This window comes from Gadus macrocephalus, chromosome 15 (assembly GCF_031168955.1).
Source record: "Gadus macrocephalus chromosome 15, ASM3116895v1".
NCBI lineage: Eukaryota > Metazoa > Chordata > Actinopteri > Gadiformes > Gadidae > Gadus > Gadus macrocephalus.
Genome location: NC_082396.1, coordinates 15,137,138 through 15,165,098, shown reverse-complemented (window position 1 = coordinate 15,165,098; position 27,961 = coordinate 15,137,138). Strand labels below are relative to the sequence as shown.

General features: G+C 46.7%; 1 protein-coding gene across 1 annotated transcript in view; it reads left to right on the top strand.

Annotated features, from left to right (window-relative positions):
• The window catches only part of LOC132472723 (glutamate receptor ionotropic, delta-1-like), an 87,052-nt gene extending 65,793 nt beyond the window's left edge, over positions 1-21,259 (top strand). Inside the window, exons 9-13 of the mRNA XM_060072456.1 lie at positions 3,701-3,839; positions 12,673-12,868; positions 15,880-16,046; positions 17,921-18,161; positions 20,429-21,259. Coding sequence (XP_059928439.1) covers positions 3,701-3,839; positions 12,673-12,868; positions 15,880-16,046; positions 17,921-18,161; positions 20,429-20,866 — 1,181 coding nt within the window. The 3' untranslated portion in view covers positions 20,867-21,259. The remainder of the gene's footprint in view (positions 1-3,700; positions 3,840-12,672; positions 12,869-15,879; positions 16,047-17,920; positions 18,162-20,428) is intronic.
• Positions 21,260-27,961: the final 6,702 nt, after the last annotated feature.

Here is a 27,961-nt window from a genome sequence, read left to right as displayed (position 1 = left end):
TTGCCGAGCGTAGGCTAAACAAACACCCTCACATATCCAGCGAGAAAACCGCTGTTTAGAGAGAGAGCGGCCCCTGCTAGCGTCGCTATAACACACAAACAAGCGTTTCACGTACATAGCCAGCGGCCGCACCGGGCACAGGAGATGCAACTCCGCCTCCGCCTCACTAGAATGAGGCGGGGGGTGAAAAGCCTTCAGCACAATATCCCTCGACCAGAAAGAACTATTAATGTTCTTAGGGAGGAACGCAGGATTAGGTCTGAGCAGCGCAAAGGAGCCGTCCTCGGTAAGCCACAAGCAGCTCGGACTGACAGACAGAGCGGTCAGCTCACAGGCCCGCTTGGCAGAAACCAAAGCCAATAAGAGCGCCGTTTTAAAGGACAGGGCAACCAAAGGGGCCTGAGACAGAGGCTCGAAAGGGTCCCTGGAGAACCCGCGCAACACGGTGGGGAGATCCCAGCGTGGTGTATGCAACGACCGTCCCGATACATCGGGCGGGTGGTGCACCGTTCCGTGGGCCTGTGAAAGCGCATCCGGCATGAACGGTACCGGCCACGGCGCCGTCCGTGAGAGCACCGCCAGCTCTGGAAACCACAGAGCAGGGCGGTTCCAGTAGAGGAAGGATCAGCTGGAGCGGAAGAAACGCATAAAAGAGAACCCGCGACCAAGGTGTGTGCGCCAACGCATCCACCCCCAACGGGGGAAGATCCCGAGGGTTGAGAGAGAACCACCGCCTGCAGTGTGTGTTCTCCCTGCACACGAACAGGTCCACCTGAGCCGTCCCGAAACCTCTGCCAGATCAGTCTGACAATGTCGGGATGCAACCGCCGCGGGACATGAGACAGAGAAACTTCCTGTGCGCCTGCCGAACAGGCCCTGCATGTCATCCGACATGGGGGCGAGAGGCGGGGCTGGCATAGGGATGCCCTTGATGGCCGCCGCGTCACCCATGATTTCGCCGAAGAGATTGGCCATCCGGCGCGGTCTCTCCCCCGGGACGGTAGTGGCTTTGGTGGAAGCCCCAGAGCGGGAGAACTCGGACGCAGAGCCAGGAAAGACGTCGTCCAAGGAGGCGACGTCATCAGCCTCGAAGTGCTCGCCGGCGTCCTGGGCGTCCGGAACTCCGGCCCCGAAGATGTCGATGGCCTCAGCGAGGTCCACCGACGGGGAGAAAAAGATGTGCCTGGAGAGGAGCCCCTCTTCAGGCAGCGCGCGGCAGGCGGCGCGGGAGGCGGGGGCAACCAAGGCAGCCGCGGCGTGCTCAGCGCAGAGGCACCTGAAACACGCCCGGTGTCCGTTACCCGGCGCCAGGGAAGCGGGACAGGAGGCGCACTGAGGCCCACGCCGCTGCCACGGGTCATCTTATCGTTGGAAGTCATATCTCTTCGTTGATCAGTACAAATTGCTGAAAGAAAAGGGAGGATGGGCGGCGGTTTGCGCCGCCTTATGTACACGGTGCCGTGGGAAATGTGGGCGCTGCCCACGTTCATTGGTGCATAGTTGAAATTTTTCAGCGCTCAGGACAAGCCCATAAGGCGAAGCCTAGACGGCGTAGCCTACATGAAATAGAACATGGGGTTTTTGAATAATCATACATAACAATCTCTAGGTGGCGAAGAAGTAAAAGCTGCGTCACGTTTTGAACTACACACTTTTCCATCTAGTTTCAACTGGGTTTTGGGATGGTCGGTGCCGTTAAAGTAGTAAACGATTATTAATGCTGCTTCAACGGCATCTACAATCTAAAAACCCAGTCACTGCAGTCATGTGATTGGCTGAAAACGAGAGAGGCATCTGATTGGCTACCGAGAGTTCCTTGTTGAAAAAAATGTATTTGTGAATCCAGCCACGTCAGGAGAGTGTCAAAAATCCACATATAAATACAGACAACAAATTTTCAGAAATGAAAAACGTCTTGTAAATTCAAGTTTAGCAGTTTGTTTATAAATGTAACAACATCAAAATACCTTTTTACGGAACCCGTAAAGGGACATGAAAAAAAAAGAAAAAGTAAACGTTTCTCGTTAGCACGAGAAAGTATCTGGTGCTCACGAGATACTTTCTCGTGCGCACGAGAAATGTGTGTGCGTGTGCGTGTGTGTGTGTGTGTGTGTGTGTGTGTGTGTGTGTGTGTGTGTGTGTGTGTGTGTGTGTGTGTGTGTGTGTGTGTGTGTGTGTGTGTGTGTGTGTGTGTGTGTGTGTGTGTGTGTGTGTGTGTGTTATGTGTGACGTCAGCGAGTAGGTGGACGAGCGAGGAGAACGAGCGATAGCATGCGTGTCAGTCTAGTGAAGTAATGTACGATAATGAAGTAATGAAGAATAAAGTACCCAGCCTGTCAAGAATCGGTGGCCGCTTCATTCCATCATATTCCGACCTATAAGCAGACTCACTGTCGGTCAAAGTGAAGGGTGTTGCCCCCGAGAGAGCATCGGTCCTGGAGGGAACGTATCACCTTTGCTCCTCGGTCTGGGAGCCAACAGCAGGAAAGATGTAACTAACCATCTCGTAGTTGGAGGCGGAGCGCAAGACGTGATCGTGCTTGTGTGTGCCCGTGCCCGCGATACTTTCTCGTGCTCACGAGAAACGTTTACTTTTTTTTTTTCATGTCCCTATACGGGTTCCGTACCTTTTTGATGAAAATTGCAAATATTTTTTTCATTTATATATTTATGGATTTATTAAAAAAAATAAATAAACAAGACACATTTGTGTGTGAATCAGAAATGTGTTTGTGAAACTTATTTTTGTTTATGGATTTATTTTACATTTATGCATACCGATATCCATTTGTGTGTGCATTGAAATGTATTTGTGAGAAGAGAGTAATAAATCACAAGTTACATTTGTGAATCCTTCTCTGTGCATTCATTATTAATGAGACTGTTCTGTCAGTTATGTTTATATTTGTATTTGACAGCGAGTCGTGGTAGCTGGTAGGTCAGAGGAGCAGCTATATCTAGAACTGGGTGTTCAGGTCGTCGGAGTCTGTGTGTGCGGCGGGGGATGGGGGGGCTTATTGGATTGATGCTCAGGTGTGGGGGCGAGTGTGAAGGAGAGCTCCCCTGCGCATCGATGACTCCTCATCCCCCCCCCCCCCCTCTCTCCCCGATGAGAGGGTTCTTGTATCGCATGGTTGACACCGCCCTCAGAGCTTCTGTGTGCGTGTGTGTGTGTGTGGGTGTGTGTGTGTGTGTGTGTGTGTGTATGTGTGTGTGTGTGTGTGTGTGTGTGTGTGTGTGTGTGTGTGTGTGTGTGTGTGTGTGTGTGTGTGTGTGTGTGTGTGTGTGTGTGTGTGCGCGTATGTGGGAGAGAGAGAGAGAGTGTGTTGAATTGTAAAGTGGTTAAAAGAAAGTACCTTTTAAAAATGCATTTTTCATTTTCCTCTTCAGATGTATACAGACTTCCCTTCTCCCGACATAGCCTTTTTGTGTATTTGCGTACGTGTGTCAGTGTATACTGTGTGTGTGTGTGTGCGTATATGTGTCTATACTAAATGATTGTGTGTTTAAGTGTATGCGTGTTTGCGCGTGTGTGTGTGTGTGTGTGTGTGTGTGTGTGTGTGTGTGTGTGTGTGTGTGTGTGTGTGTGTGTGTGTGTGTGTGTGTGTGTGTGTGTGTGTGTGTGTGTGTGTGTGTGTGTGTGTGTGACAGCCCCGTCTATGTGATTGATTGGGGGGTTCTTTCACTTCCGTGTTCCCAGGAAACGACTCCATCCTGGGGTCCGTAGCCCTGCGGATTGTGATGGGCAGCTGGTGGCTCTTCACCCTCATCGTGTGCTCCTCCTACACCGCCAACCTCGCCGCCTACCTCACCGTGTCCCGCATGGACAACGCCGTTCGGTAAGACGCCCCCCCCCCCCCCCCCCGCCCCCCCTGCCTCCCTTCTCCCCAAGTGTCTACTTTGTTGTTTATTTGTAGTGTAGTCATTTTGCGTAGGGTGGAGCAGAAATCAATTAATGGTGTTCAGAAAGTGTAATGCAAAATACCTAAAGACACTAGTATGCACGCTATCAGCTTGGGTTATTATAGAATATGGCACCTGGTAAATGCTTTGCGCAAAAAATTACACTGCCTAAGATAACCAGAGTCTAGAATATGGTGAAAATATAATACGCTTGATTTAAACCCTCTTGCTCGGTGGTCCCTCTTGAATGACCACGCAGATGTACGCGATCACATAGCTGTCTCGAGCTACACCGTGATTGGTCCAAATTGCTTGTCATCTCAAGAACATGTACTACACAGCTAAAGTCATTCTTACACTGATTTCCCCAGAAATAAAGAACTGGTTTCACTGTGTTGCTGTCTTGGTGAGAAACAGTGTAACCACTAATTGCTGACCTGTTAGTCCTGATACAAAAACAAACACAACGGATTATCTTACGTATGCTCAGAGATCACACACACACGCACAGAGAACGTGTTTAGTGGGACGACATTAAAATTCAAGCAGCCGAGGTTACAAATGATAATAGTCGCACAGAAATGTGGGTTTATTTTATCGTAGAGACGACTGTAAAGTCCTCCTCGTCAATCTCCATTCAGTGACATGTTGAGTGTGTGTGAAATCTCCAAATTGCTGCCTAACAAGAAGAAATGTGTTCCCCTCTTGCTGCAAAACGTTATTTGCCAGTAAATCCAGTGTGCAGCTTTCTATCCGCCCAATGGCTGGCCTGGGATCTGTGTGATTGTGTTGGGAGGGATTGCGTGCGGAGAATGATCAAACAGCTACATCTGGACTATAGAGAAATGACAGGGAATAGTAAGCAGCACTGTGGGCGCATGTAAATGCATTACATGTGTGTGTGCTTGTGTGTGTGTGTGTGTGTGTGTGTGTGTGTGTGTGTGTGTGTGTGTGTGTGTGTGTGTGTGTGTGTGTGTGTGTGTGTGTGTGTGTGTGTGTGTGTGTGTGTGTGCAAGTGTGTGTGTGTGTGTGTGCAAGTGTGTGTGTGCGAGAGTGCGAGAGCACTCTGATCCTTACATAAATAACTTTGTTACAGTGGGGATTATTTCACAAAGCTTTCCTTTGTCATTGTATATAATTTGATTGAGATGATCCGAATGAGGTGGAGCTGACAGCGAGCTGCGTTGGTTGAGCACGGCTGTACAGTAAATGTTGTTGCCGATTGTAATGGTGAATCATTGCTCGGTTGCGTTGTGATTATTTATTACATCATGAAGACCTATTCATGTGTCTGTTTTTTGTTTTGTTTTTCTTGTAACATGACATTTGTTGATACCTATAATCCATTGTTCCATCATACTTCGCTATATTATGTTTCCCGCTTGCTTTAAAAAAATATCATCTTTATCTTGTAATATATTCAAGGCACGTAACGTAAACTAGCAGTAAATGTAACGTAAACTACCTGTCACATTACCATACGGAATGTTTTCATCTCTTTCGTGTTTATGTTTCATCTTTATTACCATCGGAATTAATATATTATACTGATAAGATGTGCAGGGCTTATGGGCGTTGCTCAATCAACCTTCCATTAAAGAGCACAATCCAGTCAATTAAAGCTCTCCTACCCTGTCTGCCCACTAGCATAACATAACTCTATTTAAAACGTATATCTGAAACGTCATTTGCCTAACAGTTCCCTTACCTCATTTAATGCTTTGCTCTTCCTCCTACTCATCTATCTTCTACCAATCACTGAAACCTCTTCATCTTATCTCTTCAACTCCCGTATAATGAGGCTACGTCTTTTGTTTTAGGAGTATATCTATTGAGTATTTCTCAAACAATTTATTAGACCTTGTTGTGTTCCGGCAAATTAATCGCATCAGGCTACTAGATTCAATGCTGCTGTGGCAGAACATTTGATAATGCTGGGGAAACAAACAAGCTCTTGCTATTTGCAAAGGAGGAATTTAATGTGTGTGGTGAATGCTACATCCATCCATGGATGAGTGTGTGTGAGTGTATGTTTGTGTTTGTGTTTTTTGGTTGATAAATGTGTGTGGGTTAATGGCATATGTCCTGTGCTCAAGCATTGAGAGTATAGCTATGATATTGGTTACAGCTGTCACAGAATCTATGACAACAAGGTTAATAAAACTGCCACGAATATACCAACTGGGCGATAGTCTCGTCTACATCGTGTCTTAACTGAAGGATTCCTGACATAATGCCATGAAACAAGCTGCAAGGGAATATATAGTCATAAGGAGTTTGACTATGTGGTACCGCTGATTAATGGCAAGGCTACATCACACACAACAGGACTGTGTGTGTGTGTGTGTGTTTGTGTGTGCGCAATCTTTCTGAATGATACTCCACTATATAACTTTAAAGAGCGCCAGAAAAACTCTGGCACAAAAGTTTTTGGTTGCCTCAAGATGCTGTGAAATTGGTGCATTCAAACCGTGAAGACAACATTAAAATGTTGTGTCCTTAAGAAGTCAAGCATACGGGCCACAAATCCTCTGTTTATTTGTTTGAATCAAAGCTGGTTATTTTTTAGTTACAATGGTTCCTGCTCTCGTGGATTTTGTTATTTTGTTACATGCAATTTTCCACAACAAGGTACGGGCACAAGGCAACAGCACCAGATTGTGTCTGCTACAAGCTGCCAAGACACTTGATGTTGTTCAAGGCTTCCTTACAACCATGACGTGACATGACATGCTGAACGGACACAAATAGGAATAGCACTACTTTTTTGTTATTAATATTGGCATATTCAGAATCACAGTTTTGCATTTGCGATGTACTGCAAAACTGCACTTGAAACTATAATAAATGCTGGTTTTTTAACGATCAATAGGGACACATTTAGGCTACAACTTGTGGTCAGAGTTATGCTTATTTTTGATGATGTGTAACTATAAACAACCTCATAACTAAATAATGAAGTGCCATAAACAGATTAAAGCAATAGCTTGAGTTATAGACTGATTACAGGTTAATTACTACTTTTGTTTACCTCTCCTGCCAATGTACAAACCTTTAAATATGCATCTCTAATGATGTGTGGGAGGGCTGAGTCACATAAAGATATTAACACACAGATTTGCAATAAGTTGGGAGAGTTCACAAGAACTCCCTCACTTATTTACTGTCTATAGAAAGCAGAAGCGTGAACAGAATACAAACTATGGGCAAAATAGAGCAATATTTAATCGGAATATGAGGCTTCTGTATGTTCTGCATGATTTGCATAAGTGTGGTTCTATGCTGTCGGATGCAGCTCAATTTAAAGCATGCAAGACCAGAGAAGCCACAACTAGAAGCCAGGACTGGAAGAAACAGCAACAAATAGCTGAAGCTGTAAAAGATAGACACTAATTCTCCAAAACCTCTTCCTCCAGCCAGACCTTCACTGTAGTTCTACAACAGGGAATAAAACCTCATATGAAAAATGCTAATGTTTTTGGACGTGGCGTGGGTCGCATGGCAACGCACATATAGTTGTGATGCTCTCGTGTGAACCTGATCTCTGTGCCGTTTGTTTCGACGGTGGTGCTGAAAGGCCAACTACTTTGATTAATTTCACAACAGCAGACCATTTAGAAAGGCAGGGCTGATTAAAACAATCTCCATCTCTGTTCCCTTCTTAGTATTCTGGCCGGATCGCCGTTTGTTGACTCATTTGTGTGTGTGTGTGTGTGTGTGTGTGTGTGTGTGTGTGTGTGTGTGTGTGTGTGTGTGTGTGTGTGTGTGTGTGTGTGTGTGTGTGTGTGTGTGTGTGTGTGTGTGTGTGTGTGTGTGTGTGGCGGGGCAGTAGCAATCGTCAGATTCGTTGTTTTTGTCGGAGATGCTGTGATCCTCTCAACCTTGGTCATTAACATCACTTACATGCTTTAATTCTTTCAGAGAAAGGCCCAAAAAGTAAACACATTTCTTTTAGCAATATGCTAATCTCTGTGTCTGAAAGTACAAGGCTTTCAGTGTTCTGACTCCCTGTTTCGATTTAATTTTGGACAGAAAATGTGCTGAAAAGTCAATATCATTATTCGTAAGCCAGTTCTCTAGCGGTGGCTAGACGACATTTATGGTGAGCAGGAGTAATTGACTATAGGATGTTTCATCTCGGGCACCGCTTAGAAAAGTCATAAATTGACACCATGTTACCATCTACGTTTCATGGCTATTCATGGCTTCTGATTTTGTGATGCTGCCGTTGATTAAAGAGAGACATCAAGGACATCATCAACGACAAGGATCAAACCGTATCAAAGGCCAGGATGACTTATGTTCTAGCATGATATAACAAATGATGTTTGGTACCAGTGGACTCAACCAGAAACCCAATATTAAAATGAGCATGGGCTCACCACTTAACTATAAAATATAATTATATACAAATTATATAAACCCTATTTACATAATTCAGCCATGGCCAATCCTAAACTCTCCACGATGGTCACTCCCCCTCAACTTTGTTTCCTTTGTATTTACTCATGATGTGAAAGTTTCTCTATAAGAATTATGTCCACCCATTGTCTCATGGAATGTATGCTTGGTAACTTTGCTGCCCGTATCTTCCCATGATCATGCCCATCATAACACAGCAGTCTCGGAGCTTAAAGGCTCCTTGGCCAATACATTACATTCCCTGGAAGGTGCATGCATACAGACGTCTGCAGTGATTGCATAGTGTTACAATCCCAGTGGAGCTGACCAGCTCAGTTACGGCTGTCTCTAAATCGAGAATTTAACCCCCTGAAATACGACCTCAGTCGTGGGTCACTTGACTCCAAAACAAAAACAACAAGAACAACAACAGCAGGAAAAAACATTAACATCACCAGCAGCTAATCAAATGCTGGAATTGGTCCACTTTATTCTCTCACCTCTGAGATTATTGGACAGAAGGGATACTCAGGTTGGTGTTATTGTTGTTAAAAGTAAGATCTCTCTCTCTCTCGCCCACCCTACTCTGTGTGTCTGTGTGTGTGTGTGTGTGTATCCCTCTCTCCATGTCATGTCACTCGGTTCAAGAAATATGACAAATTGGTCATGTCACACATCTCGAAATGGAATGGAAGCAGAGAAAACAATGTTCCTGGATGGACGCCGTTGAGATTGCATTGGATCCCAGCCATTATTAGTGGTCTAATACTATTATGAGAAGAATAGGAAAGGGCAGAAAAACATTGTTCTATAAAACTGAAAAATACGTGTACAACCGTGTACAAGTGGTAAGGATCCTTTGCCCAACACACTCGCAGGCAGGCAGGCATGCAGGCAGGCAGGCAGGCAGGCAGGCAGGCAGGCAGGCAGGCAGGCAGGCAGACAGGCAGGCAGGCAGGCAGGCAGGCAGACAGACAGACAGACAGACAGACAGACACCCTCACACAGACAGACAGACAGACAGACAGACACCCTCACACAGACAGACAGACAGACACACACAACCACCATCATCAACCTCCTTTAAACATGCTCTAAATGCTATGCTGCAACAGGTTGATCAGTGTGTTGATGATCGAGTGGTTGTATTTTACAGGGGGATAGTATTGACTAGGAATCAGTTTATTCAAAGAAACTGTGTGTTAGTGGTCCAGGAGGCGGTGGTAAATCTGTCTCTTTTTCCATCTCATCCCCCTCCTAAAGCCTCCCATCCACCAACAAGATAACTGGCTTTTCTCAACAGCTTTAAGCACTGTCATCATCCATAGCCTCCCAGTCACACCACAGCCTCCCAGTCACACCAAACCTCCCAGTAACATCATAGCCTCCCAGTTACAATGCTGCAGTAGTAATTACTCCCAGAATGGGCTGGAGCGATTGGAGAAGCTCACTTTACACCCTGGAAGACCGTGACCTTTCAGGAAAGAGGGGTCTCCGCCTGTTCACCACGGCACCACAAACACCGTCCTCCAGTTCAGTGCTGATCAAAGCCAGTAGGAGACACAGAGTTATTTTACTTTGAAGCATGATGAAGCAAGTAGTAAAGGGACGAAGATCACGCTGCTAAAAGAGAAAATGTCAGGTTATCTAGCTGTGTGGATGAGGTGTTGATTTTATACTTAATAATGTATACTGATATATACTGTACTCATAACCTGTATTTATTCATTCAACATTTTTTCTTCAATAGATTAGGATTTAAATAGGGCGGGAAGTCATTACTGAATTGTATTTAAATCAATGTATTTGTTCAAATTCATTGAAAGATCTTATATTAAATAGGAAATGTATACATTTATTCAAGGGGAAAATTAATTTGCATTTGATCCGGGGGTTGTATTTCGATTAAATGATACAAACATTGGAGTACTACTGGTGGGAAAAATTATAGATGATTATTCAGTGCATTCCTGCAATAAAATGAGCCTGTTATACTATACATACTAATGGTATCTGAATGGAATTTAATGAAATCGTTGCATGAGAAAATTGAAAATTGTTTTGAGTGCTGAATGACAGGTGTGGCCAACAGGGAAATCCATTCTCCTGAAACGGCGTTAGTTATACTGAGCCCCTTTATTGCTTGTTTACTAGTCCCAGCCGAAAGCCTAGCATCTGCTCAGCATGTTTACTGTCTGGTTTGGTGGGGATTGAGGAGCAACAATGTGAACACATCTCGGTTAATGTGCTGGTAATCTCGGTTGCGGCAGTCCTACTAAAGGCTGAATTGTGAGTCTAATGTTGTGGTTATCCGAGCATGAGAATTATAATGCTGTATTTTCTTTGGTATTATTGTGTGTGTATTTATTAAGTCAGCCAAACGTTCTCTAGCTTAAGGCTGGATGGAGCTATAGCGCCCCCTAGGATTGCTATAGAACCCTAATTTCAACCCCAACAAATGTTGAGGTTTAATCTTTTTTTATTTTAACACCCTTAATAGTCAATTAATAGCGTGAGCCTTGCCATCATGTGGCATGTACACTAATGTTTGGGAAAGATAGCGTCACTCTGATCTCCAAAGCATTATGGGAGACAGAGCTTTCTGTCACGCCGCTCCCTGTCTTTGGAATGCTCTCCCTGACCACCTGAGAGCACCACTGACCCTGGACACTTTTAAAAAAGGCCTAAAAACCTACCTTTTTAAAAAAGCCTTTCATTAGTTGTTTCCTTTGGAGAGACGTTCTATCTCTAAATTTTAACTTTTTTTTCTTATGTAGCACTTTGAGATTGTTTGCTCAATATAAAGTGCATTACAAATAAAATTCATTATTATTATGCTAATTAGATGTGTTATGTCTTGCTTTATAGACATCTTATCTTACTACTATATAAGAGCAGGCCTGTCGCACAAGATACTCAAGTTGGTAAGTGCTTATGTGCCAAGCAGCCTGCAGCTTGCACACACACACAAAGCCCGCACAAACGCACACATACACCGCACATATATATCCCCACTCCCCCCCTTCCGTCTGTTTTAACGGTGTCACCGTCGACAAACTCTCCCAGGTAACATGTTCTGTCTATAGACTGTAGAAATTGCGATAAAAGAAGTGAAGAGTCTATTCTCACCTCGACAAGCAATGGCAGGTCGTTCATTTTGTATAAAAAACGTTAAATTCAAACATCGCGCCGACCGGCATATCAAAACACAAGCAAGTTACGTGATCTTAAAGAGACAGCGTCCTATAACACAGAATAAAAACATGTCAATAACACAGTATGGTGAATTATGTCTATTGAGTCCACCACAATAAAAGACTACACTTTGTTGCTCAAATCTAATATTACCCTCCTCCTTGAGCCTCCCGAAATGACTTGCGATATTGATATCCCCCACTCCCCCCTGCGGACGTTTATAGTTGTTTTATTTTTTTTGTTTTATGTTTTGTGGGTATGCTATGTGCGACTGTAGGTTACTGCTGCCTGTCTTGGCCAGGACACTTGAAGAGATGTTAAATCTCAATGATGATTATTATTTTAAACCAACCAATAGTAGTTTTAAAATGTCAATGCATTTTCAGCCCTGAATAACAGTAAAAGCGATTTAATAATTGATTTACATGCATAGTAAACTACACTTTCCATTGAAAAATTACCGCTGTTAGCCTACCCATAAATTGACTCATTTTATAATGTAATCAAATGCTCACAAATTAGCTGCTTTCAGACACACGTATGTCCTGATATTCTCCTGATGGGCCGTATGTGCGACCAACATATCCTGACATTTGTACCCTCAAAATCTCCTTCATAATACTTCCTAATGAGCGTGAACAGAATGTCAAAATGTTATACGTTGTAACATTAAAATGTTATGCTTGGCAAAATGTTTTTATATTATTAGAAATCAGTTGGATTATCGAATGGGGTTTCCAGATTATTGCTATGGGTTTAATTACAACTAGAGGTTGAGCCCGCGCAATGCACGTGCAGAAACTCTAGTTTCATTAAAACATGGTGAGCCCTAAATAACCCCAAACATTTCCGTGCCCATCTGCTTTGGCTGGTCTGCATTTCCCTAATGCGCCGGTTCATGCTGGGTTCATCATCACTTTGCTCTTTGTTCCTTGGTTTCCACATGAAAACAAATTTCATCTCAAAGCCTGACTTTTTCTTTAAGCCATCTACTTGTTCAAGATTATCCGGGGGTGTTACTGAGAGACTTCCTCTGCTTCCACTCATTCCGTTGGGGGTGGGAGAGGAAAGAGAGGACATCTATTTTTTTTAACAAAAGCGAGACGAAAGAAACCAGAGCCAGAGTTAGCTCCTGTGAGCTAAAGTAGCGCCCTTTATTGTGCTACCCTGCAGGTCGTTCCAGGACCTGTCCAAGCAGTCCGACCTGGTGTACGGGACGGTCCGTGAGTCGGCCGTCTACGAGTACTTCCGGGCCAAGGGCACCAACCCCCTGGAGCAGGACAGCACCTTCGCTGAGCTCTGGAGGACCATCAACAAGAACCAGGGCCAGGACAACTCCGTCTTCAGCCCCGCCGACGGCATCAAGAAGGTGAGCGCACCGCTGCCTCCGTCAGCCAATAGGGGAGCAGGAAACACTTGCGGAGGTGTCTTGCTATCATGGTGATATGTATAGCGAGGTGGGTTGGTGGTCAACGCATCTGTAATCACATACGGCGTGGTGTTCGTCCTGATCAGTGAGTCAATGCGTCTGAACAGAACCGAAGTGTTTCTTTAACTCAGAGGGTTTGATCCCCAAGGTCCCGACTCTTCAGTCTAACTGGAGCCCCACGGTCTAATCCCCTCCACAGCCACTGCATGCTCCTTAATGACATGGATCTCAATTCACTGTGGGAATATAATAAAACAGTGATATATTTCATTGCAAGACCTTGTATAATTTAGCCTTTATAAAGCCCCTATTTTGGCAGCTAAAGGCCTCAGGCCTTTCATAAAAGGCTTCAAAAAAAAAAAAGAAAGAAAGTCTGCCTTGCTGATGTCTTCTATTATGCTCAACTTCCATCTGAGGTTTACAAGATACACTAAAGCTCTTTGCCCGAGCGCTAGTGGCTCATCAGCTGTTACCATGGCGACCAGACGGCACAGAGCGCCAGTCTCCTCAATGTAGAAAAGGACGGAGGGAAAAACATCAGCCGTTTCTGTGTTTGGGGTCTAAATGATTTAAGCAACAGAAATATAAAGCGTGGACTTTATTAGTGTGCTGACTAGGGGGTGTATGAATAAATTCCACTAGGTTGAGAGCATGTTTTATGCTCTTCCGTGCTTGTGTTAGGCAAACATTACGGTTCGTCTTTTGTCTGGCGTGCTTTGCATCTTGCCTAATGGCCAAAACGACTCAGGAGGTATTCGATAAAGTGACCAAGATTCAGTAAGAGGCCTCAGTGTAAACCACTCACTCCAAGACGAGTGTTTTACCCTTCGAACTATCTCTTTACAATGCAAGCAGTAAGTATTCCTACCATGACGTAAGCAGGTGGTAGATTAGAGCCTTGTTAAACACACCGGGGCATCTTGGGCCGCTCACTAAAGAGATGCTGATCAAACACTCACCACAGTGTGTCTCGACTAATAATGAAACACTGACACAAAGGGCTACAATTTAAATGGGTTCATTTCAGATAATGATAACAATAAATTACTCAAAGCAGTGGATTAAGGATAATAGTTTGTATGACCAGGGAATGAAAACATGATGGTCAATGGGGGCCCGCCCCCCTCCTGTTAGGTTGCACCAAAACCCCCTTCTTTTAGATGGGTGCCTTAAAGGAAACACACAGCGAACAAACCATACTGCAAACCACAGAAGGGGATGGAGCACCAACTCACTCAGCACCAAGTCAATAGGTGGGAGGTAACGGATGGGGCCCGCCGTCCCAAAAACACTCCCCTACAGTGAGGCCATGACCCGGGAAGAGGACCAATGACAGCCCTGACAGCCAGCTGTTGCCTGCTGCTTTTGCTAACATGCTGACTCTAATGACAGCAAAAAAGACAGTGAAGTGTAAATCCCTGTTAAATCCTATCAGAACAAAGGCCTCCCAGTCAAGTGGGAACAGAAGCGACTAAGCCAAACGCAAGAGAACCGAACCAAACGGTACAACCCATGAATTTAAAAACATGAATAAATTACCTTTATTGGAGTATCTACGAATGGGAGCAGACAGGGACACACACGGTGAGCAGCTACACCAGGGAGCTCACAGGGTACTGCGTCTACTTAATAAGGGGCCTCATAAGTACCCAGGCCGTACAAGGAGCCCGGTTACCCAAGGGGACTCACAGCGGACGCAACAGACCAGAGCATAATAGAGAGTCGAGGTGGTCGCGCTGCGTATTTATGGTTTCTCTTTGTCTGAGCCCCTACGGTGGCTTTGTGGGGTCATTAGAAACGGCATGCTGCCTGCTCACAATTATAATGGTCTACTCTGAATGAGCCATTACTCATATGCGGGCAACTTCCCATAGCTTGCTCTGGTACAGAACCAATAAGTATTTCCCATTCCAAACCGCTTACGACGCATGCAAACGTCTATGTTGGTTTTGCCATCCTATTATAGTCATGTGTGTGTTGAAATTAATAGTTACAAATCAGATTCATATGTATTATTCCTTAAGTTCTCGTTACACTTTTAAACAATGCAAAACTGCTCCGTACCGCTCACCCACGCAACACACAGCATTTGAGGGGATTAATTAATAGTTGGACAATTAGACACAGTCTTGGCACACATGCACACACACGCACACAACCCATTTAACAGCTTTGTATTTGAAGCCGCTAATTGCCTTTGCTGTGTATGGTCTTAATGGTCGTGGAGAGACTTACATCAATGGGGACAGTTCCTTTCTGCTATTGATGTAAGCTTGAAACATATTGGACATATATTCGTTTTTTATTCACTCAAAAAGATTCTTCAACTTCTTCTTACGCCTGTCTAAAGATATAGAGACCATGCAGTCAGAATCCAATGTGAAGCAGGAATGCTTCTTGGGGTTTCACCGGGACTGCATTACACAACAGTAATGCAGAAAGTATTGTTGGGTCCAGAGGGAACACTGACAGAACAGGACATTCAGAAAAAATAAAATAAATATATTAAAATATAAAAAACACCCCTCACACCTCTTTTGTGCTCCAGGCCAGAGAAACACAGTGTCCCTGAAAATATGCTTCACGCTTGGAGATGTCCAAATGCAGTCCTGTTAAGACAAAGAATTCAACTTTCCCGAAAACAAGATAACATATTGTCATTGTGTATCTTAGGAAAGGGTAAATCTTTCCATCTTTCCTGAGTTTGACTTGAGCCATTAGACATTCGTAATAACATTAATAGCTTTATTATCTTGCATGGTGTGTGTGTGCACGTGTGTTTGTGTGTGTGTGTGTGCATGTGTGTGTGTTTGTTTGTCTATGCGTGTGTGTGTGTGTGCGTATGCACATGCTGTGTTTGTCTATGCACGTGTATGTGTTTGTGTATGCATGTGTGTCTGTGTGTGTATGTGTCTCTATGCACATGTGTGCGTGTGTGTGTGTGTCCACAGGCCAAAAGGGAGCCCTTCGCCTTCCTGTGGGACATGGCGGTGGCGGAGTACGCGGCGCTGACCGACGATGACTGCACCCTGACGGTAACGGGGAACAGCCTGAGCACCAGGGGCTACGGCGTGGCCCTGCAGCACGGCAGCCCCTACCGAGACCTCTTCTCCCAGAAGTGAGTCGGCACGCGCCAAGGCTGCTGATGGTGGTGGATGTGACGGAAACATTGGCATCACACCAATGGTTAACCCAGTGAATGCTGATGTTAGGCCCGATGCCACTTGCAGGCCGTTGGTAATCTGTGTTCAATAGTGTGCAAACTGATTCTTGCTGCAGTGAAAGAAGCTGGTGGACAAGTTTTAAATAGATTGTTTATTTACATAGCCCATGCATGTAAACCATGGTTTACCTTCAGGTTAGGCCATATTGGTTTACCCTTATTCCTGCTGTACGTTGATAATGATAATTGATAATAAATATTTAAACCAAATATTCTATTGATATATAATTAAACTCATAATAATTATGTATATTTATGTATCTTGTCAGATGTTATTTTGCATTTAGCAGCGTGTCAGATGTTTTAGTGGACTATTCATTGAACCAGTGAGCAGAAGATTTAAAAACACCTAAATGGCATCAAACAAGTTCACAAGCTGGAAGAAGCGTGGGACTATTCAATGTCGGGCCCTTGGGAGGGGAAGTCAAAAGCTTTGTTAGATGAAAAGAACAATGTGTGTAACTGTGTGTTTGTGTGAGTGAATGCCAAATGTGAATGTCAAAAGCCATAGCAGATAAAACAAAAAAAAATCCTTTGTGTCTGCACGTCTGTGTGGGTACACGCATGTGTGTGTGTGCCAGCGTTCGGTCCTATTCATTTTGCCTGAGCATCTATGCTAATGTGTGCATGGGTGACTTGTTGCGGTTAGGGTTGACTAATGAACATGCAGGACAGCAGTATAGTCTCTCTCTCTCTCTCTCGCGCGTCTCTCTCTCTCGCACGTCTTTCTCTCTCTCTCTCTCTCTCTTGCACGTCTTTCTCTCTCTCTCTCTCTCTCGCACGTCTTTCTCTCTCTCTCTCTCTCTCTCTCTCTCTCTCTCTCTCTCTCTCTCTCTCTCTCTCTCTCTGTCGAGAGAGATTCAGTGGCTACCTTCTGTTTCCAGCCTGCCCTCATCATTCTCCTCCACTACACCCGTCCCCTCCTCTCCTCTCTCAGCCCTGCTGTCTCGCCAGCTAACTAATGGGCTTGCTGCCGCTGTGGCTCATCTCAAGTTGATTCAACTTGATATGAAACCCATTTCTTTTCGTGCTGCTTTCCCCTCCCCCCCCCCCCCCCCCCCCCGCCCCCTCCCTCCACATTATTTACGCAGGAGTTCATTTATTCAGCACGTGTTAACATTAGGAGAGGCGAACTGCAGTACATTATCAAATCAATGTGTATCTTGATCATGTCGTTTAAACTATCTAGTTCATTAATTCGGTACCAGTGGATGGAGCCTTCCCCTCCAAACCCTGCATAAGCAAATGCATTATCACTCGGAAAAACTCAATATGCACACAGTGAAGCGGATCTTCTGTGTGGAAAAATACTGGCAATGCACACAAGGTAAAAAAGATGACTCTCTGCGCTGCCTACTTGATGCGCGGTGTATTTCCCAGTGTACTACAGCGTTACTCTCACAAACTTGAGATTACCCATCTAAAGTCTGAAGGCAGACAAGCTCAAGTATGGGTGAATGCGGCACTTCCCTTTATTTTGCTTTCTTTCTCTTTATATCTGCTTTGACCAATCATGTTGCTGGAAGCGTGGAGGGAAGTCAAATTCAAGTTTATACAATACAACAATTTTGTCTCTGTACTTGCAAAATGACAATGAAGTTGAATCTGAATCTGAATCTGAACCCAATGTGTGCTGACATAAAGAGATTGGAAAACCAGGAATAAACTCTTTGTTTTGAAAGTAAAGCGTTTTTACCCGACCATGTTCCCAACATGTCGGTAGCATATTCTCTGACGTGATGTCCTGACGTTCTCCCCCTCCGCCTCAGGATCCTGGAGCTCCAGGAGAAGGGGGACCTGGACATCCTGAAGCAGAAGTGGTGGCCCCGGAGGGGCCGCTGCGACCTGGACAGCCACGCCGACGCCCAGCCAGAGGGCCGGGCCCTGCGGCTGCACAGCTTCGCCGGCGTCTTCTGCATCCTGGCGGCGGGGCTGCTGCTGGCCCTGCTGGTGGCCGCTCTGGAGACCTGGTGGAACAGCCACCCGTGCCGCCGAGCCCAGCCCAAAGAGGTGACCGCCACCACCACTGACCACCCGTCGGGCCAGGGCCAGAGCCCGGGCGCAGGCCTGCTAGCCCAGAGCCGAGTGGCCACCGTGGGGCCCCCGGCCCCGCCCCGGCCCCGGTCCAGGCCCAGACCGCCGGGCCCCCCCGTGCTGCCCCGGGACGCCACTGCCACACTCTACTTTATGGATCCAGCAGGCGCTGGCACCAGCCCCGATTTAGTCGAGCTGCAGTACACCCAGTTATAATAGGTGTGCCCCCCTGTGCTGACCGTGAGAGTTCAAACATCATGTGATTGATATCCATCCGCCGCTCATGTTGGGCGCTGGTTATCGGGGGGGGGGGGGTCTTCTGTGAAGTCACGATTATCTCGCTCTTCTCCATGCTTACTAGAAACACATCACATTAATTACCACCATTCTGGCCGAGCAAACAAACAGGATTCATCATCATGACGCCAGGGAAGCGCAGTCGGAGCTCGGCAGGCATGATTGATTGGCACGTTACGAAACAACAGAACTAAATTTTACTTGTGAGTGTTAAATGAGCGCTGTGGTGCAAGACAATGGCCCTGTCTAGCGCATCCATTCAAGTAGTCTGTGTAAACACCCGAGATCTGACTCCACCCAGCTGCACGGCGATGACACTGAGGCACGCCACGGATCCCTGGATTAAAGTGTGAGCAGATTCTGCATAATCGGACCCGCTGCTGGACTTGACAATCGATAAGGCAGTAAGAGGGGGGGGGGGGGGGGGAAACCCGACCGGCCTGCACACACCCAAGGCCCAGCCGTACCCTGAGGTCTCCCTGGCAACGGGGCAGTAAATCAAGCTCCCCCCCCCCCCCCCCATGCGATGGATGGGCCCACAGCGGGAGTTTGAGTTACTGTTGTTGACTTCAAGTTACGAGGCAGTCTTTGACGTTGCGCTGTGGCCGAACGATTACATATCACTGTCACAAAATAATCACCTAGGCTATCCCCCATTATAGCCCATCCCCGTGGCTGTAGCTATTTTGCTCATTGATGTTGGAAGTAGACAACGGCGTTCCGGTCGGACATCACCTCGGTCATCATGCTCTATCAATATTATGTGTGGCTGGATGTGTTTTCCTTTTCGACGCACACCGTTGATACGATCAGTGAGCTATCACTATGGCCGCACTAGCTTAAGTGTTGTGCTTTCTACTATCAACTAACCTATCTAATATCAGCCCAGTGGGAGCTTCGTGCATTTCACCTGAATGTCAGCTCATTGAAACAATAGGTCAATGGGGAGGTGGGGCAGTTTATAATTTCTATCAGGTGGCAAAGGATTACAGTGTGGGAGAAGGCCGTTGACATATAATGACAGCAAGCGTTGGGCCTCAAGGGCTGCAGGGACTTATGGGAGAGAGACAGTGAGAATCGGGGGAAGAGGCTTATGATACAGGAGTCAGAGGAGAAGAGGTGTGGAGTTAAAGTCCAAGTCATTATGTCATCTTTCATCTCGCCTCATGGTCTCTGTAGTTTGCCGTGTTGGATTTGTCCTTGTGTGTGGTGTTCAGTGTGGCTGAGGTTTGCATGGTGATTTGTCTGAAATTCTGGCCAAAGTGGTTGAAGCTTAAATGGGTTTTCCCCTTTCAAGATCCATTCCAGCTTCTCCCTCTCGTATCACATTTAAGTCACCCCCATTACTGTCTGATGTTGCGTACAAAGGAAAAAATAACGTTTGCTGATTACAGCTTAATTGAAAAGGCAGCCATAAATGGCAGCTTTAAGCCCTCTGTTGAATCACATTTTCTTGGAAAGTCTGATTAGTTCACTGTGTGTCCGTCAGGAGCCTTGGGGAGGCTGATGCTCATGCAATGAGGTTGACCAGGGAATAAACCTAATTAGTCTTGGAAGAAGAGACACATTGGTTGGGGCTCGGTTAAAGTGTTGAGACATTACTTTTTGTCCAATTGCATCATTGCAAATCGTAAGAGTCTGCAAAGCAATGCCTCCCCAGTCGTTCCATCTTCATTTCAGCTTCTGTATCATTTAAATTTGGTGAAGTAATTGGCGTAAACGAGGTGGATTGAACGACGTCTGTTAAGATGTGTTTTGTTTTAAACAGGATTTGCATGCCTTCAGCTAACGATTTTCCTCTGTCTTTCTCTTCCATCTCCCTCCCGGCCAATCCTGTCTCATATCTCTCCATCTTCCCTACTGCTTATCTATGCTCCACCATTCCTTGAACGATCCACCTCCATCCTCCAATATCCCCCCCCCCCCCCCCCCCCCCCCACCTGCAGGACAAGGAGATGAACCTGGAGCAGGTCCACCAGCGTCTGAACAGCCTGCTGGACGACGACATGGCCCACAAGCAGCTGCCAGGCCAGTCCATCGAGATCTCTGCCCTGGACATTGGCAGCATGCAGCCCAGCCACTCCCTGGAGGCCTTGTCCGTGCGGGACTACCCGCCTCACCGCGGCGGCCCGCCCCTGTCTGTCACCACCTTCCTGCAGGAGGGCCTGGGGGCCGGGAGGTCACTGGGCGGCCTGGCCGGCAGGAGCCTGGCCCTGCCTCTGAGCAGCGCCACCATGCCGTCCATCCGCTGCAAACACAGGGCCCCCAACGGTGGGCTCTTCAGGCAGAGCCCCCTCAAGACGCCCATGCCAATGTCCTACCAGTCAGTGCCAAGGGGGTCCATCCCGGAAGACATTGAGCCCAGCCACGGGACGTCTATCTGAGCACCCCCTGGGACCAGCCCCCCCCCCCCGCCCCCCTCCCCTACACACCCCTCCCCGGGACCCTCCACAGACAGTCCAGCTCATGAGGAACCCCTGAGAGCCTCATCGAGCCAACATGTTGCAGACACGTATAAATAAAAACATGGACTACAAAAAAAGGATTTTTGTTATAAGGGAGGAAAAACCATGATAGACAATAAAGACACTTCTATGTACATATTTGTAAGTACTGAAAGAGGGTAACAAATAAAAAGTGTATTTTGATTATTCTCAAAAGTTGACTTTAAAAAATCTATCTAAAAGTATTAAAAAATGACTGTTTGAATGGCTTTGTAAATTTTGTTCTCAATGAATAAAGGTGACAATTCTTTGTGGTTGTTTTCTAAGTGCCAAGTTTAAAGATGTTTTCTTTTCAAATGAACATTTAACTGAATGTAAGAGATCTCATGATGGAAAATACAACCACTCACATTTGACAATTTCAGAGACGTTAAAAGAAATGATCTATTTGATATGATAAATAAAAGGTGGTGAAAAAAAAGACGTGTTCACAAAACGCTTTTTGGGTTTGAAATACTTCATATTGCCATGTATATGTTCGAAAAAGAAAAGTAGTCAAGAAGAGTTCATGTTCATTATCGTATTGGTAAAAGCTTTAAAAAAAAAAAAAGAGTCCTATGAGTCTGAAATCTTAAACGAAAATGTTCTTTCCACTGCCTCTGGAAGAGAGCATGGAAGGCTGTTATGTCATCAGAACACACACATCTTTCAATAGATTTAATACATGAACAATAACAATTCGGAACGAGAACAACAGAAGACCCCAGCGCCAGTTTCCAGGAGGACATTTGGTCTAACATGGAGGGGCCGTGAAATCTCCCTCAGCCACTGATGGCCAATGTATCAAATCTCAATTGTATTACTAAATCTGTCCCCACCAAATAGTGCTTCGGTCTTACAGTTACTTGCATCACCTAATCACGATGATTGTTGCAGAAAAAGTAGACGCGTATCAAAATGATGACAACAACATTAAATAACAAAACAGAACATTTTCTAACAGGCCTTAGAACCAATTGAGATAATACCAGTGGAAATGGCTCAGGGGTTTTGAACTCATTTCCATCAGGACCCACCTGATGGACCCACCTGATTTTTACCTTGTGCAGTAAAAAAATTCTCTGTGTGCATGTGCGATTTCACACCCTCATAGGCTTGTGTGTGTGTGTGTGTGTGTGTGTGTGTGTGTGTGTGTGTGTGTGTGTGTGTGTGTGTGTGTGTGTGTGTGTGTGTGTGTGTGTGTGTGTGTGCGTGCGTGCGTGCGAACAAACTACGTGGCACCCCCCCTCTCTTCATCCCATGGGCCCACCACCTGTGGGAAGACCCGTTGGGGTCGGGTGCGCAGCCACATGGGTGGCAGCGAAGGTCAGGGGTCTCGACGGACCAGACCCGGGCGGCAGAAGCTGGCTCTGGGGACGTGGAACGTCACCTCGCTGTGGGGAAAGGAACCGGAGCTTGTGAGGGAGGTGGAGCGCTATCAGTTAGATCTGGTGGGGCTTACCTCCACGCACAGTCTCAGCTCTGGTACCGTACTCCTGGATAAGGGTTGGACTCTATTCTTCTCCGGAGTTGCCAAGGGCGTGAGGCGCCGGGCGGGTGTGGGGATACTCATAAATCCCCGGCTGAGCGCCGCGGTGTTGGAGTTTACCCCGGTAGACGAGAGGGTCGCCTCCCTGCGCCTAAGGGTTGTAGGGGGGAAAACTCTGACTGTTGTTTGTGCGTATGCACCAAACAGCAGCTCAGAGTACTCAGCCTTCTTGGAGACCCTGAATGGAGTCCTGTATGGGGCTCCAGTAGGGGACTCCGTAGTTCTGCTGGGAGACTTCAACGCCCACGTGGGCAACGATGGAGACACCTGGAGAGGCGTGGTGGGGAGGAACGGCCTCCCTGATCTAAACCCGAGCGGTCGTTTGTTATTGGACTTCTGTGCTAGTCATGGATTATCCATAACAAACACCATGTTCGAACATAAGGGTGCTCATAAGTGTACCTGGTACCAGAGTACCCTAGGCCGAAGATCGATGATCGATTTCGTGATCGTGTCATCTGATCTGAGGCCGCATGTTTTGGACACTCGGGTAAAGAGAGGGGCGGAACTGTCAACCGACCACCATCTGGTTGTGAGTTGGATCAGGGAATGGGGGAAATTTCCGGATAGACCTGGTAAGCCCAAACGAGTAGTGCGGGTGAACTGGGAACGTCTGGAGGAGGCCCCCGTCCTAGGTATCTTCAACTCACACCTCCGGCGGAGCTTTTCTGGCATTCCTGTGGAGGTTGGGGGCATTGAGCCGGAGTGGGCGGTGTTCAAAGCCTCCATTGCTGAAGCTGCGGTGGCTAGCTGTGGCCTCAGGGTCTTAGGCTCCTCAAGGGGCGGTAACCCTCGGACACCGTGGTGGACTACGGTGGTCAGGGAAGCCGTCCGACTGAAGAAGGAGGCCTTCCGGGATATAATATCCTGGAGGACTCCTGACTCGGTTGCAGGGTACCGACAGGCTCGAAGGGCTGCAGCAGCTGCCGTGTCGGAGGCTAAGCAGCGGGTGTGGGAGAAGTTCGGAGAGGCCATGGAGAAGGACTTTCGGTCGGCACCAAAGTGTTTCTGGAAGACTATCCGGCACCTCAGGAGGGGGAAACGGGGAACCATCCAAGCTGTGTACAGTAAGGATGGGACTCTGTTGACCTCAACTGAGGAGGTCGTCGGACGTTTGGAAGGAACACTTTGAGGAACTCCTGAATCCGAATAACACGCCCTCTATGTTGGAGGCAGAGCTCGAGGTTGATGGTGTTTCGTCGTCAATTTCCCTGGTGGAGGTCACTGAGGTAGTCAAACATCTCCGCAGTGGCAAAGCCCCAGGGATTGATGAGATCCAGCCAGAAATGCTAAAGGCTCTGGGTGTTGAGGGGCTGTCATGGTTGACACACCTATTCAACATCGCGTGGGAGTCGGGTACAGTGCCAAAGGAGTGGCAAAGCGGGGTGGTGGTTCCCCTGTTCAAAAAGGGGGACCAGAGAGTGTGTGCCAATTACCGGGGTATCACACTTCTCAGCCTCCCTGGTAAAGTCTACTCCAAGGTGCTGGAAAGGAGGGTTCGGCCGATCGTCGAACCTCAGATTGAAGAGGAACAATGCGGTTTTCGCCCCGGACGTGGAACTACGGACCAGCTCTTCACTCTCGCAAGGATCCTGCAGGGGGCCTGGGAGTATGCCCATCCGGTCTACATGTGTTTTGTGGATCTGGAGAAGGCGTATGACCGGGTCCCCCGGGAGAAACTGTGGGAGGTGCTGCGGGAGTATGGGGTAAGGGGGTCTATCCTCAGGGCCATCCAATCTTTGTACTCCCAAAGCGAGAGCTGTGTTCGTGTTCTCGGCAGCCAGTCAGTTTCGTTCTCAGTGGGTGCTGGTCTCCGCCAGGGCTGCGCCTTGTCACCAATCCTGTTTGTGATATACATGGACAGGATATCGAGGCGTAGTCGTGGTGGGGAGGGGTTGCAGTTCGGTGGTCTGAGGATCTCGTCACTGCTTTTTGCAGATGATGTGGTCCTCATTGGATCATCGGCCTGTGACCTTCAGCACTCACTGGATCGGCTGGCGGCCGAGTGTGAATCGGCTGGGATGAGGATCAGCACCGCTAAATCTGAGGCCATGACTCTTAGCAGGAAACCGGTGGATTGCTTACTCCGGGTAGGAAATGAGTCCTTAGCCCAAGTGAAGGAGTTCAAGTACCTCGGGGTCTTGTTCGCGAGTGAGGGTACTATGGAGCGTGAGATTGGCCAGAGAATCGGAGCAGCGGGGGCGGTATTGCGTTCGCTTTACCGCACCGTTGTAACGAAAAGAGAGCTGAGCCGCAAGGCAAAGCTCTCGATCTACCGGTCGATCTTCGTTCCTATCCTCACCTATGGTCATGAGGGCTGGGTGATGACCGAAAGGACGAGATCGCGGGTACAAGCGGCCGAGATGAGTTTTCTCAGAAGGGTGGCTGGCGTCTCCCTTAGGGATAGGGTGAGAAGCTCAGCCATCCGTGAGGAACTCGGATTAGAGCCGCTGCTCCTTTACTTAGAAAGGAGTCAGCTGAGGTGGTTCGGGCATCTGGTAAGGATGCCCCCTGGGCGCCTTCCTTGGGAGGTGTTTCAGGCACGTCCAGTGGGGAGGAGACCTCGGGGAAGACCCAGGACTAGGTGGAGAGATTATATCTCAACACTGGCCTGGGAACGCCTCGGGATCCCCCCGTCAGAGCTGGTCAATGTGGCCCGGGAAAGGGAAGTCTGGGGCCCCCTGCTTGAGCTGCTCCCCCCGCGACCCGACCCCGGATAAGCGGATGACGATGAGGATGAGGATGAGGATTTAGCACATGGTTTCTCAACGGGGGTGGTACCGCCCCCTGGGGGGTGTTCGCACAACCTAGGGGGGTGCTGGGAACGTGATTGCATTTTTGGGGAGAGATTTTAAACTTTATTTTTTTTTTGGTGAAAAAAATATTTTCATTTATTGGTTTCTAACCCCTCTACCGTCTCAGCTACTTTTTACTGTCTATGCGCACTTGCGCAGTGGAACAGTGATAATACAGCGCGGTTCGGTCCTGCACACGCCCAGACTCCCGTTACATCAGCTATCGTCATGATTTATATAGTAACACTGATAAACAAAAAAATATCAAATTTTGTTTCATAGCCCGTTTTCCTCCTTCCTCTTGTTCAATTCCAGCTGCTCTGAGCGTAGTCTCCACGAAAAGACTGTTGCATTTCAAATACAAAATATATAGGCCTAATTAGGCCTCTGACTCTGAGTGCGATCTGTTTTCGTGGAGTCCGCGTTGCCCGGGCCGCGGTGCCCGTGGTTCCCGGGCCATTCATTCATTCGTTCACGGGGCATGGCGGGGGTCGCGGGAGACGCGGGAGTGGTCGCGGTGCCAAAGGTCACGGTGCCCGGGCTCTCTCTCTCTCTCTCTCTCTCTCTCTCTCTCTCTCTCTCTCTCTCTCTCTCTCTCTCTCTCTCTCTCTCTCTCTCTCTCTCTCTCTCTCTCTCTCTCTCTCTAGGAATCACAAATAACGGGTTGGTTATTATATATTTCTACACTTGTTTAAGTTGCCGGCCCCTCCCCCTCTGCAGTAGCAAAACGCACATACATTTATACTCACACAAAAGTCGGAACTAATGCAACCTGATTAAACAGCCAAGCTTTTACTTCATGTATAAATGCTTGGTTGCAGGATACGATGTCTTTGGTGCAATGGAGATGTTGTGGTCTGTGGATTAAGGAGAGGGGCCATCAGGGCCTCAAACAACTGACGCAAGATGACTTTTTTAGTCAATTGGTTTCTTTTGATTGGTATCCTTTATGAACGATTATGTCTTAGATTACATGAGCACCTATTTAGTTTGTTTGATTTCTTATGCTAAACAGCCGTCGGTATTAAAAGAGCAAGGCGCTCATTTCCTGCCTCATGAATTGAGATTGACTGGTTGTTTAATTCTGTTGACACTTTGCAATCGTTCTTGGTGGCGCAAGAGAAAGCGGTCAGTTATCAGCCCTGGAGAAATTAGTTCAAGCCACGCCGAGAGCAGTGTCTACCCATTATTGATGTTATTTGAATGCGAATATTAATGTAAATTAATAAATTATAATCTCACACAATGTTCTAGCTAGTGTCTCGTTTGCGCAGCCAATACCAGTGTTAGGGGTTACACACAAAGTTACTATTAAAACTTTTTTGTTTTAACGTTTCAATGCGTTAGTTATGCAATCCAAGTTTTCAGTTGTGGAATCACGATTTCAAATAAGCAATCCGTTACTGTTAAAATCCCAGATGCATTCACATTGTTATTTACGATACAGTAGGGTAAACCTGACATTCCCCTTGCTCTGTAAACAGAGCGCGCGTTCCATCTGAATGTAGCTCTCTGCCTCCTTCCTAGCATTTCATCATTCATAAAAATTCAAGTGGGAGTTATCTCAAGAAAATGTTCAACACTCAGCATTATGACTGCGTTTGTTGCTTGCTATAATCCAATGTTTTCCTGGAGGGTAAACATGATTGTTTGCAACAATATAACTGTAAGACACGCTTGACTGAAAAAAATAGAGAGATTTTCAATGTGACACTTTGCCGAATGTGCATTTGCTACTGATATCTTGTTTCCAATTTGAATGTTGGATTCTCTGTAAATGAAGGTTACTGTAATTTAAACCAATTCAGATCATATCATCAGCATCGCAGCAAGAGGAAAGCTGACAGACAGAGAAAAGCAAACGTGAACATTCGGCATAATGGGACCTTGAACATATCTGCTTTATTTTAGATTGCCGAAAGCACTAAAAGCTGTCGTATCAATGAGTTCTGCATTTTTCTAACTGACATGCACAAGGAATCGCAAAGGGGTTTTCATTTTTTTGAAATGCAGAAATAGTCACCTTCCTCAGTAGGTCATGCTGTAACGTAAATGTACTTTTTAATGCCAGTAATCTTGTAATGTCTTGTAAGGACATTACAATGTCTTCCGAAGGTGCTCTGATGGCAAGTCTTTTTGGAAAGGTCCAAATGTCATGTGAATGGTAAGGAAGTTAACCTCAGACTGCTCTGAGCTAGTGTCAAGTTGGGGCAGCTGAGAGAGCTGATGGTGTTCAGTCTGACGACCTGCGATCAAGTCTGGGGAGGCTTGTCTCCATGGAAAACAAATGAAGCCATAACACCGCCATGTGTATTGTAATGTCAATGATAACCTCTGATCGGTTTCTGGCCAGGGTCTAGCAGAGACAGTTGTAGGTTAACATCTCTGGAGAACCCAGAACAACTCCTGTCAAGGGTGAGTCTGTCGCACACCGAACGTGTGCGACAGAAACGCTCCGAACTGTGGCCACAGCTCAAAGAAGCACGGGACAGGGGAATGGTGGCCTATCTGCGCTACGACCAGCTGATAGTTCACCCACCTCGAGTCACAACACCTCGCCCAACTTAAAATGCTGTTAATTCCTTCCAAACTCATCTTTTAACAGTGATTCTCTTATTATGATGACCAACAACCTAGATATTTCTCCCTACT